At 35.5% G+C, this 13804-nt stretch overlaps 1 protein-coding gene across 1 annotated transcript in view; it reads right to left on the bottom strand.

The window, feature by feature from the left end:
• Positions 1-1675: 1675 nt before the first annotated feature.
• The window catches only part of si:dkey-283b1.7 (von Willebrand factor C domain-containing protein 2-like), a 22008-nt gene continuing 9879 nt past the window's right edge, over positions 1676-13804 (bottom strand). Inside the window, exons 3-4 of the mRNA XM_028600466.1 lie at positions 5993-6122; positions 1676-1908 (exon numbers count right to left, since the gene is read on the bottom strand). Coding sequence (XP_028456267.1) covers positions 1676-1908; positions 5993-6122 — 363 coding nt within the window. The remainder of the gene's footprint in view (positions 1909-5992; positions 6123-13804) is intronic.

The raw sequence follows: 13804 nt of genomic DNA, 5'->3' as shown, positions 1-13804 counted from the left end.
TTTATAGGTGTAGGAATGCGGCTATCACATCCAGCTTACTAAACAGGCCTATAATGGTGTGTTCTTTTTATTCCAACTAGCTGAATGTGTACCTGAACAAGCTGATAGATTATTGTATTGGTAGTCCCGAACTGCATACTACAAAAATCTAACCGCGGTCTAAGCTACCACAAGCTAATTTTAGCTAACGTTAGTTAGCATGTCAAACGGGGCTATAGTCTTTAAACGGCTGTGGAGCTAGTACATCAGCACCTAGGAGAATGTAAAGTCACACGTCAATGTTAAAATAGCAAGGTGACCAGTAAAACTACAACACGACTACTCTTGGCTAATTAAAAAATAACTTACTTTAAGATGCTTCTTCAGGTTAGAAGTAGAATAATTTGGAGCTGAAAGGAGGCTGGTTGCTGGCAAGCAGAGGCTGCACGGCACAGTTAGCTGTATTTCATTCTCCCTGTTCGTTCTTTAATGTGAAATGCTGTTTGAATTTCCAAGATAGAAACTTATTGCTGCCCTGGCTCTGTCGTGCCGGTTCCGACTCCATTGTGACTGATCACAAAAATAGCTATTTTTTTCTATTTCATATCGGGGCTTCTGGAAAATGCATTAAGTTGCCTTAATTTATTCAGAGTGAATAAACTCGTGAAACGGAGAAGTATCGTCATGTAATCCATTGGTTTTAACAATGTAACTGTATTCTAAATAACAACTATTTAAATTGTAACTGTAACGGAATATAGTTACTCATAATTTGTATTCTGAATACGTAACGCTGTTACATGTATTCCGTTACTCCCCAACACTGATTGTAAGTGTACAGTTTATTAAAAAGATAGATTATAAAGACAGTCGCGTTCTCGTATACAGGCAGCCGCCGTCTTGGGAGCTACTGTCTTCCTAAACTATCTTTTTAATGAACTATACACTTACAATGTTCTCAATGCTTCGGTTAACATTTAAGGACCCTCATTATGCTAACGTTGAAGTGTGGTGATATTTTGAGCCTTTTTAGTGGTATAAAATATCAATTTGTTTTTACTTTCCATGTGCCCCCAAATACTAGCGCTGTAAGCTAATCAGCGGTCCGCGCTAGCTTGTTTCAAGCTACAAACACATTAGATTAGCAGAGAACGACAGAGTGGGTAACACATCTGTAATTAACCCCTAGGTTCATTTTGTGCCGGAATTGTCCTTTAAGTAATGGAAAACTAAACAGCTGTAAACATTAAAAAGGCAGCTGGATCGTTGACATCAATGCTAGTTTGGTTAGCTAGCTAACGTTAGCTGATAAAATATGCTAGGACAGTTTAATTTAAAGCTGTATCGGAAGATTTTCATTTAACCCTTGTGTTGTCCTCCCGGCTAAAGGAATGTTGACACTTTTTTCAACATTTTCCCCTAGGCTTCTGACACTTTTTGTTGAAGTTTTTGTCCTCTTATTGTCGCATATTTTTTCTTTTTTAAGTTGTTTCAATGTTTTTGTTGCTTTTTTGACATTGTTTTGCTTTTTTCAACAAGTTTTTGACCCTTTTTCGACATCTTTGTCACTTTTACATTTGACGCTTTTTTTCCCACTACTACCAATTCATGCAACGTGTTTTACACTTATTCTTAGAATTCATGGGCACTAAACCTATGGCTCTGTCGCCATGAGGCTTTTGTTGAACACTCCACTTCATGGTATCACAGCCAGTCTGGGAAAGAAGGACCTTTTCCTGGACTCCTTGTCCCCTGGGGCCTCGGTGCGGGCGCTGGGTGTTGGGCTGGGCTCGGGCCGCTGCTCGCAGGTGGCGTGGGGATGGGTGTGCCACGTCCCGTCCCGATAGGTGCAGTAGCATACCGTCCGCTCGTCGACGTTCACACGTTCCCCCGCCGGGATCACCCTGTTCCCCGCAAAGCAGTTGGGACCTGTGGTCACAGGAAAGACAGTACAGGGGAAGCATTTTTACTTGTTTTTACTCGTAGTAGGGAAAGTAGTACTTTGTGTTTTGTTGAGCCCATTGGCCTACCTGTTTTTGGTAGTATTAATGATTAAATGCTAGTGAGTCTGGTTTCCTGATTCATTTTAAAGGTCCCATGACATGGTGCTCTTTGGATGCTTTTATATAGGCCTTAGTGGTCCCCTAATACTGTATCTGAAGTCTCTTTTATATAGACCCTAGTGGTCCCCTAATACTGTATCTGAAGTCTCTTATATATAGACCTTAGTGGTCCTGTATCTGAAGTCTCTTTTATATAGGCCTTAGTGGTCCCCTAATACTGTATCTGAAGTCTCTTTTATATAGACCTTAGTGGTCCCCTAATACTGTATCTGAAATCTCTTTTATATAGACCCTAGTGGTCCCCTAATACTGTATCTGAAGTCTCTTTTATATAGGCCTTAGTGGTCCTGTATCTGAAGTCTCTTTTATATAGTCCTTAGTGGTCCCCTAATACTGTATCTGAAGTCTCTTTTATATAGGCCTTAGTGGTCCCCTAATACTGTATCTGAAGTCTCTTTTATATAGACCTTAGTGGTCCCCTAATACTGTATCTGAAGTCTCTTTTATATAGTCCTTAGTGGTCCTCTAATACTGTATCTGAAGTCTCTTTTATATAGACCTTAGTGGTCCCCTAATACTGTATCTGAAGTCTCTTTTATATAGACCTTAGTGGTCCTCTAATACTGTATCTGAAGTCTCTTTTATATAGACCTTAGTGGTCCCCTAATACTGTATCTGAAGTCTCTTTTATATAGTCCTTAGTGGTCCTCTAATACTGTATCTGAAGTCTCTTTTATATAGACCTTAGTGGTCCCCTAATACTGTATCTGAAGTCTCTTTTATATAGACCTTAGTGGTCCCCTAATACTGTATCTGAAGTCTCTTTTATATATACCTTAGTGGTCCCCTAATACTGTATCTGAAGTCTCTCTTATTTAGGCCTATTTCAGCAAGGTGGAGGGTGGGGGATTACCTCTGTATCCGTCTATACAATGTTTTTTTTAGGAAAATAGTGCATATTGTACCAAAAACAAATGTAGCTTAAAAAATACATTTCAGAAACAACATTTGATTGTTTTGTCGTTGTACCTATTCTTCACCGGCTATCAAAACAGAACAGAGAGGCTTGGATTATACACACACAGAGGGAGTGCGACTTCATTCTCTGCTCAGCATGCCCTATATTTGTTTGCTGCTCTATTAATAATGCGCTGAATGTCGAGTACAGAACCTTTAAATAAGACTCTAGACCACAAGTTATGAGGAAATGAAGAGTCTCCCTTTATCGACAACAGTTGCTTGTCTGATGCAGCACAAAGTCTTTCTTAAATAAGCGGTTGAGCTCATTTATGAAATAGCCTAATCAACGTGTCCACGATATTAATAGAAGTGGGCATGATATGAATATTACACGAGCAACGCAGGAAAAGCTACAGGAACTGACTTTTATGTAAGGTCAAATGAATAAACGGTCCCTGAAAGAATCCTTCCTGCAGATGCTATTTCTTTCCCTGTGTGTGCGTGCGATATACAATATGATATATTTTGTTTATTTTCAGTAAAGCAGTTATGTGTTGTTTTGGCTGGACAGACCAAACATCATGCGAGCAAACATGTAAACAGGGTGCCTTTGAGCATCATTTGCATCCCTCGGTCTCAGATGGGGGGGGTGTTCCTTTATTTGGCTGCATTCGGTAAAGCAAAAGCTGACGGTTAGGGAACCTGGCAGCAGCAGCGAAAAACAGTGATGCAACAAACCCAACCATCTGTCGGCAAACCTCTCTGTCCAGCCGAGGAGCAGCGAAAAAGTAAGGCAAGGGGAACTGGGGAAGGCAGATAGCATGTTCTCGGGGTCAGAATCAGTGAAATAACACTTGGGCTTTTCATTTATTTATTTTTTTATCCTACAAAAAGCGACACATAATACCAGAGTTATTATTATCCCTGCTGCTATTGCTGCCTGACCCACACACACAAAACCCAGCAATGTGACAAACAGAGGGGCTTTAATGCCGGGGGCTGGGAAAGCACGGTATGACATAACAGCGACGGCTCTGTAAGCTCTGCGTGTGCGTGTGTGCAACCCAAATGTGCCACCCATTTGAATGGTTGATGGTAGTTGTTAGTCGATGGGTCTGTCCCGTAGATTTATAATTTCGGGGTTTAACTCCTTAACCTTTGCGCTTTTCCTCCTTTGTTTCCGTCACGGTCTTTAACTTACCATTAACTGCAGTTGCCCTGTTGTGACCATATGTTTTTATTGTGTGTGTGTGTGTGTGTGCGTGTGTGTGTTTACATGTGTATCTGTTTTACTATATTCGTGGGGACTACAGTATACTTGTGGGGTCTGCACAGCCTTGTGGGGACCATAATGCTGTACCCCACAAGGTTAAAGGGCTGTTTGAGGGTTAAGACTTGGTTTTAGGATTAGGGATAGAATTAGGTTAGGGTTAGGGTAAGGGTTAAGGTTAGGCCTTTAGTTGTGATGGTTAAGGTTAGCGTAAGGGGCTAGGGAATGCATTGCAATGCAACAAACCTGTGTGTGTGTGTGTGTGTGTGTGTGTGTGGCTATGACAGCACATGTGGTTATGATCCAGCTCCAAAGGGGAGTGGATGACTGGCACAAATGGACGAAGCTGTTGCCAGCCGAACGGGTCGTGAGTGGAAAATTAGATCGCTACCACTGTGTTTGGAAGGTAAACTAGGACTCCATGTTGGAAGCTATAATTCACAAAGCAAAGTTGTTTGGCTAGGCCACTACGAACGTTGGAGAGCAGTAACTGAAATAGTGAAGGTGAGGAAACAAAAGGGGTTTAAAGTAGAGATGGTCCAGCGTTTTAGGCAGTATCGGAGCCGATACTGATTCTGGTATCGGTATCGGCTCCGATACTGCCTAAAACACTGGTATCGGGAAGTACTTGAGTTTATGCACCGATCCGATACCACGTAATAAAGCCCTAAAGAAATTCTATGTTAAAGTAGTTTATTTATGTTCTTTTTCCGTTATAACTGACTGTCAAACTGGAGAATAAAAGAAAGCACTCATTGTTTCACAAAGAATTTAACATGAGCCAGACCGACAACAAAGATAGAAATCATATCACATCCATACAGGGATAGTGGTGTACAGTTGTTAAAACATAATAAAATATATGACACCCTGGTATCGGATCGGTACTCTGTATCGGCCGATACGCAAGTTCAGGTATCGGAATCGGTATCGGGAAGCAAAAAAATGGTATCGGGCCTTCTCTAGTTTAAAGTGTTCATGCCGGCTAGAGAACATATAGTTACAGGTTATAATGCCTCCATTTTATGTCTGTTGAGGTAGATTATTTTTTTTCTCCATATAATCTACATAAAAAAATACAGATACTGCGCACAAAAAAATTTCTCATGGTTGTCAGTTTCTTTGATTTCTCCATTCAAACTAGTTTGTTTGATGACGTGATAACTAATCGTGTTCATGGTGAAGAAACGTGTCACCCAGTGCAACAGCGAGGCTCAGTTTTTGGCAATCTCCCCGTCAGACCACGACACGTGTTGTGTGCAAAGTCGACACGCACGTCAGTCGCCCTCTGTGGGTCGTAAATATCCCACAGCACATTTAACAGACATCCTGGAATTAGTTTGAATTCAATTCAATTCAATTTTATTTATCAAATCATAACAAGAGTTATCTCGAGACACTTTACAGATAGAGTAGGTCTAGACCACACTCTATAATTTACAAAGCCCCAACAATTCCAGCAATTACAGTAATTCCCTCAAGAGCAAGTAGTGCGACAGTGGCGAGGAAAAACTCCCTCTTGCAAAGGCGGTGTCTGACAGGCCGGTTGGGGATGCGATGAACGAGTGGCGATAATAGTCAAATTAATAATGGAGCAGTGACTTTTAGAACTCATGGAGCTAACCGCCACACAGAGAGAGAGAGAGAGAGAGAGAGAGAGAGAGAGAGAGAAAGAGAGAGAGAGCACTTGGTGGCCACCCAGCACTGACTGGAGTCTTACCGGTCTTACAGATGGGGCAGCAGTGGTTGGGTTCGTAGATGGGGTTGACACAGTGGGGGGCGGGGCAGTCCGAAATGCTGCAGTACACCTCTCTGTTGGCCTGGCAGCGGCATCGCTCACACCTCGACAACTGGAACAGAAACAACATGAACGACTTCAAGCACGGACTGTAAAAAGAATCGACGGAGCTCCTTTGAACCTGTATGCGATCCAGTTTTTCATCCGTAGGCGACTCCACTGGTTGCAAAAGGAATTCTGTCTCTGTAGAAGTCTATGAGAAAATGAGCCTACCTCTTACTTGGTTTATTACCCCTCAGTGAACATTTTCATAGTGACGTTATGGTCTCAATCGCTGGTTTCAAGTCTTCTTCAATACAGCATGACAACCCAGTCTCCAAGCAACGCTTGGTCAGGCGCCTTTGGCGTTTGCTAATGACGCAAAAAGTCTCCTTCACAACATATCTCATTCCTTCCAGAAAAATGCTGAGTTTTTTTGAAAAAATGTGGCCCCGCCCCGCATAAATATGCGGACTTTGGCTGATTATGCTTTGAATTATGCGGTCGCATAATCACGTTTTTCTGTAGGGACTGATATTTAGACGCGCTTGGTTGGGACTCTCGGCATCAGTAGTCATGTAGTCAATACAGTTACACATAAGAGACCATGGCAGGGAGGATTTGTAGGCAGTCTATGTCCTTCACACATACAGCTGATCTGTCCCTAGTGTTATTGGACCGGTTGGAGACACCATCAGTTACATAACAGACAGTCAATACCCACCCTCGCACCGCTCGATCCCAACTGTTCACACAACGACATGGAAGCTGTTTGTTGACAACTATCACGTTTTTTCCAAATGATGTACCGTACACATTTTTAGGAAGTCTATTATGAAATTCATGTATACTGTCTATTCATGTATATTGTGTTCTTACTGATCTACATCACTAACTAGACCACAATTTGCACCAACTGTATACTAACTCTTTACTACATTTCAGCATTTATATACTGTAAACTGTCTATTGATTATTACCAAATCACTTTCGCATATCCATCGACTTACTTATACCTCGCTTTGTAATGCCTACTTAATCTGTATTTTATGTAGCCTATTGTATTCTGTATTTTTGTACTGAATGTAAAACTGTATGTTGTCTTGCGTGCTTATGCGTTATTCTTGGCGATGCAAATGAGAATCCGTTGTCAATGGCCTGGTTAAATAAAGGTTAAATAAAAAAATTTAAAAAATGGCTTAAATATTAAGTGTGTATGACTGCCGTAAATGGAGCCCCCGCGTTTGGGCTGAGCCCAGAAAATGTACGTCTGGCTCCGCCCCTGCAACAAGACAGCCCCTGGTTTTATTGTGTGAATGCTGATTAAGCAGCACTTTCCTTGGTCACTGTTAACTTCTGCATACGCTCAGCTAAAAAAAAAAAAATCAGATATCAAAATGTTAAGCTCCTCTAGGTGATGGCTAATATTCAGCTATTATTCACTATTTTTACTATTTTTTCTGCTATTTATATATATATTTTTTTGAATAAAGCTTTTCTTTCAATAAATGTTTTACATTGAGGACAATGGAGCAATCTTCAAATCCTCTTTAGGCTTCTTCCTCCTTCACCTACAGATGTCAATCAAACGATTCACAAAATGTACTATGTAATACAAATGAATTAGTGATTTAGATTTTTAATATCTTTTACAGTTTTTGCCCCTGTTTAAGTTCAGTGTTTCTTAGGTTTTTTCTGTGCTTATAATGTAGTGTGTATTGCAATTTTTTTGAAATACTATACTATAACTTTTTTGGACATACTATACTATGACTTTTTTGACATACTATACTATGGCTTTTTTACCACTTTCTTGGACATACTATACTATGGCTTTTTCTTCACATTTTTAACATACTACACTATGGCTTTTTACCACTTTTTTGGATATACTGTACTATACTATGAATTTTGAATTCTTTATGACGGTGTTTGACATACTATACTATGACTTTTTATGACTTTTTTTCGACATGCTGTACTATGGCTTTTTTATCACTTTTTTCGACAGAGTATAGTATATACATAGAAAAAGCCTTAGTATTGTATGTTCTTAAAAAGTCATAGTATAGTATATTGAAAATAGTGATAAAAAAGCCATAGTATAGTATGTTGAAAAAAGTCATAGTATAGTATGTTGAAAAAAGTGATAAAAAGGCCATAGTATAGTATGTCGAAAAAAATGATAAAAAAAAGCCATAGTATAGAATGTCGAAAAAAGTGATGAAAAAAGTCATAGTTTAGTATGTCGAAAAAAGTGATGAAAAAAGCCATAATATAGTATGTCGAAAAAAGTGATAAAAAGGCCATAGTATAGTATTTCGAAAAAAGTGATGAAAAAGCCATAGTAAAGTATGTCGAAAAAAATTATGAAAAAGCCATAGTATAGTATATCGAAAAGGGCCATAGTATAGTATGTTGAAAAAAATGATGAAAAAGCCATAGTATAGTATGTCAAAAAAGTCATAGTATAGTATGTTGAAAAAAGTGAGAAAAAAGCCAAAATATAGTATATCAAAAAATTTATACAAAGGCCATAGTATAGTATGTCGAAAAAAGTGATGAAAAAGTCAGAGTATAGCATGTCGAAAAAGTCATAGTATAGTATGTCGAAAAGGGCCATAGTATAGTATGTCGAAAAAGTGATAAATAATCCATAGTATAGTATGTGGAAAAAAATTAAGGAAAAGCCATAGTATGGTATGTTGAAAAAGTGATAAAAAGTAAGTCATAGTATAGTATGTTGAAAAAAGTGATTAAAAAGGCCATAGTATAGTATGTAGAAAAAGTGATAAATAAGCCATAGTATAATATGTGGAAAAAAGTGATGAAAAAGCCATAGTATAGTATGTCGAAAAAAGTGATAAAAAGTAAGCAATAGTATAGTATGTAAAAAAAAGTGATGAAAAAAAGCCATAGTATAGTATGTCAAAAAGAATTATGAAAAAAGTGATAAAAAGGCCATAGTATAGCATGTCAAAAAAAGTGATAAAAAAGATATTGTATAGTATGTCGAAAACAGTGATAAAAAAGCCATAGTATAGTATGTCGAAAAAAGTGATAAAAAAGATATTGTATAGTATGTCGAAAACAGTGATAAAAAAGCCATAGTATAGTATGTCGAAAAAAGTGATAAAAAAGATATAGTATAGTATGTCGAAAACAGTGATAAAAAAGCCATAGTATAGTATGTCGAAAACAGTGATAAAAAAGCCATAGTATAGTATGTCGAAAAAAGTGATAAAAAAGATATTGTATAGTATGTCGAAAACAGTGATAAAAAAGCCATAGTATAGTATGTCGAAAAAAGTGATAAAAAAGCCATAGTATAGTACGTGAGCATAGGTAGTTGAGGTGGTTGAGTGGATAAGATTATGGACTGTCTTTCGGACAGTCCATAATCTTTCGGACCCTGCATGCGTGGGTTCGAATACCATCCTTGTCGAACCATAGGGATCCCTTCTGCTAAAGTTAAGTCTCAGCATAATAACAGGATTCTTGCAAATACTTATCTTTGCTACAATGTTATCAGTTTCTCACAGAGAAATGCTAATGTTGTCAGTACTTTAGTATACTATGTTGAAAAAAGTCATAGTATAGTATTTCTTAAAAATTGATAATAAATCCATAGTATAGTATGTCAAAATAAATTATGAAAATAAGCCATAGTATAGTATTTCTTAAAAATTGATAATAAATCCAAAGTATAGTATGTCGAAATAAATTATGAAAATAAGCCATAGTATAGTATGTCGAAAAAAGTGATAAAAAGTCCATTGTATAGCACGTCGAAAAAGTGATAAAAAGTCCATAGTATAGTATGTCGAAAAAAGTGATGAAAAAGCCATAGTATAGTATATCGAAAAAGTGATAAATAAGCCATAGTATAGTATGTCGAAAAAAGTCATAGTATAGTAGGTCGAAAAAAGTGATAAAAAGGCCATAGTATAGTATGTCAAAAAATTGATACAAGGGCCATAGTATAGTATGTCGAAAAAAAGTGATGAAAAAGCCACAATATAGTATGTCGAAAAAGTCATAGTATAGTATGACGAGAAAAGTGATAAAAAGGCCATAGTATAGTATGTCGAAAAAAGTGATAAAAAAGCCATAGTATAGTATGTCGAAAAAAGTGATAAAAAGGCCATAGTATAGTATGTCGAGAAAAGCCATAGTATAGTATGTCGAAAAAATCCATAGTATAGTATGTCGAAAAAAGTGATAAAAAGGCCATAGTATAGTATTTCGAAAAAAGTGATGAAAAAGCCATAGTAAAGTATGTCGAAAAAAATTATGAAAAAGCCATAGTATAGTATATCGAAAAGGGCCATAGTATAGTATGTTGAAAAAAATGATGAAAAAGCCATAGTATAGTATGTCAAAAAAGTCATAGTATAGTATGTTGAAAAAAGTGAGAAAAAAGCCATAATATAGTATATCGAAAAATTTATACAAAGGCCATAGTATAGTATGTCGAAAAAAGTGATGAAAAAGTCAGAGTATAGTATGTCGAAAAAGTCATAGTATAGTATGTCGAAAAGGGCCATAGTATAGTATGTCGAAAAAGTGATAAATAATCCATAGTATAGTATGTGGAAAAAAATTAAGGAAAAGCCATAGTATGGTATGTTGAAAAAGTGATAAAAAGTAAGTCATAGTATAGTATGTTGAAAAAAGTGATTAAAAAGGCCATAGTATAGTATGTAGAAAAAGTGATAAATAAGCCATAGTATAATATGTGGAAAAAAGTGATGAAAAAGCCATAGTATAGTATGTCGAAAAAAGTGATAAAAAGTAAGCAATAGTATAGTATGTAAAAAAAAGTGATGAAAAAAAGCCATAGTATAGTATGTCAAAAAGAATTATGAAAAAAGTGATAAAAAGGCCATAGTATAGCATGTCAAAAAAAGTGATAAAAAAGATATTGTATAGTATGTCGAAAACAGTGATAAAAAAGCCATAGTATAGTATGTCGAAAAAAGTGATAAAAAAGATATTGTATACTATGTCGAAAACAGTGATAAAAAAGCCATAGTATAGTATGTCGAAAAAAGTGATAAAAAGATATAGTATAGTATGTCGAAAACAGTGATAAAAAAGCCATAGTATAGTATGTCGAAAACAGTGATAAAAAAGCCATAGTATAGTATGTCGAAAAAAGTGATAAAAAAGATATTGTATAGTATGTCGAAAACAGTGATAAAAAAGCCATAGTATAGTATGTCGAAAAAAGTGATAAAAAAGCCATAGTATAGTATGTCGAAAACAGTGATAAAAAAGCCATAGTATAGTATGTCGAAAAAAGTGATAAAAAAGCCATAGTATAGTACGTGATCATAGGTAGTTGAGGTGGTTGAGTGGATAAGATTATGGACTGTCTTTCGGACAGTCCATAATCTTTCGGACCCTGCATGCGTGGGTTCGAATACCATCCTTGTCGAACCATAGGGATCCCTTCTGCTAAAGTTAAGTCTCAGCATAATAACAGGATTCTTGCAAATACTTATCTTTGCTACAATGTTATCAGTTTCTCACAGAGAAATGCTAATGTTGTCAGTACTTTAGTATACTATGTTGAAAAAAGTCATAGTATAGTATTTCTTAAAAATTGATAATAAATCCATAGTATAGTATGTCGAAATAAATTATGAAAATAAGCCATAGTATAGTATTTCTTAAAAATTGATAATAAATCCAAAGTATAGTATGTCGAAATAAATTATGAAAATAAGCCATAGTATAGTATGTTGAAAAAAGTAATAAAAAGGCCATAGTATAGTATATCGAAAAAAGTGATAAAAAGTCCATTGTATAGCACGTTGAAAAAGTGATAAAAAGTCCATAGTATAGTATGTCGAAAAAAGTGATGAAAAAGCCATAGTATAGTATATCGAAAAAAGTGATAAAAAAGCCATAGTATAGTATGTCAAAAAGAATTATGAAAAAAGTGATAAAAAGGCCATAGTATAGCATGTCAAAAAAAGTGATAAAAAAGATATTGTATAGTATGTCGAAAACAGTGATAAAAAAGCCATAGTATAGTATGTCGAAAAAAGTGATAAAAAGATATTGTATAGTATGTCGAAAACAGTGATAAAAAAGCCATAGTATAGTATGTCGAAAAAGTGATAAAAAAGATATAGTATAGTATGTCGAAAACAGTGATAAAAAAGCCATAGTATAGTATGTCGAAAAAAGTGATAAAAAAGCCATAGTATAGTACGTGAGCATAGGTAGTTGAGGTGGTTGAGTGGATAAGATTATGGACTGTCTTTCGGACAGTCCATAATCTTTCGGACCCTGCATGCGTGGGTTCGAATACCATCCTTGTCGAACCATAGGGATCCCTTCTGCTAAAGTTAAGTCTCAGCATAATAACAGGATTCTTGCAAATACTTATCTTTTCTACAATGTTATCAGTTTCTCACAGAGAAATGCTAATGTTGTCAGTACTTTAGTATACAATGTTGAAAAAAGTCATAGTATAGTATTTCTTAAAAATTGATAATAAATCCATAGTACAGTATGTCGAAATAAATTATGAAAATAAGCCATAGTATAGTATTTCTTAAAAATTGATAATAAATCCAAAGTATAGTAAATAAAAATGAAAATTATGAAAAAAAATAAAAAGTCCATAGTATAGTATGTCGAAAAAAGTGATAAAAAGTCCATTGTATAGCATGTCGAAAAAAGTGATAGAAAGTCCATAGTATAGTATGTAGTATAGAATGTCGAAAAAAAAAGTGATGAAAAGCCATAGTATAGTATATCTAAAAAGTGAAAAGGGCATAGTATAGTATAAAAAAAAGAATAGTCGTCGGAAAAAAGTGATAAAAAGCCATAGTATAGTATGTCAAAAAAATTGATAAAAGTATAGTATGTAAAAAAGTGATGAAAAAGTATAGTATAGTATAAAAAAAAGTCATAGTATAGTATGACGAGAAAAGTGATAAAAAGGCCATAGTATAGTATGTCGAAAAAAGTGATAAAAAAGCCATAGTATAGTATGTCGAAAAAAATTATGAAAAAGCCATAGTATAGTATGTTGAAAAAAATGATGAAAAAGCCATAGTATAGTATGTCAAAAAAGTCATAGTATAGTATGTTGAAAAAAGTGAGAAAAAATCCATTGTATAGTATGTCGAAAAAAGTGATAAAAAGGCCATAGTATAGTATTTCGAAAAAAGTGATGAAAAAGCCATAGTAAAGTATGTCGAAAAAAATTATTAAAAAGCCATAGTATAGTATATCGAAAAGGGCCATAGTATAGTATGTTGAAAAAAATGATGAAAAAGCCATAGTATAGTATGTCAAAAAAGTCATAGTATAGTATGTTGAAAAAAGTGAGAAAAAAGCCATAATATAGTATATCGAAAAATTTATACAAAGGCCATAGTATAGTATGTCGAAAAAAGTGATGAAAAAGTCAGAGTATAGTATGTCGAAAAAGTCATAGTATAGTATGTCGAAAAGGGCCATAGTATAGTATGTCGAAAAAGTGATAAATAATCCATAGTATAGTATGTGGAAAAAAATTAAGGAAAAGCCATAGTATGGTATGTTGAAAAAGTGATAAAAAGTAAGTCATAGTATAGTATGTTGAAAAAAGTGATTAAAAAGGCCATAGTATAGTATGTAGAAAAAGTGATAAATAAGCCATAGTATAATATGTGGAAAAAAGTGATGAAAAAGCCATAGTATAGTATGTCGAAAAAAGTGATAAAAAGTAAGCAATAGTATAGTATGTAAAAA

This window comes from Perca flavescens, chromosome 15 (genome assembly GCF_004354835.1).
Source record: "Perca flavescens isolate YP-PL-M2 chromosome 15, PFLA_1.0, whole genome shotgun sequence".
Lineage (NCBI taxonomy): Eukaryota > Metazoa > Chordata > Actinopteri > Perciformes > Percidae > Perca > Perca flavescens.
The sequence above is the reverse complement of the archived record's forward strand: the minus strand, read 5'-3'. Positions and strand labels throughout refer to the sequence as shown.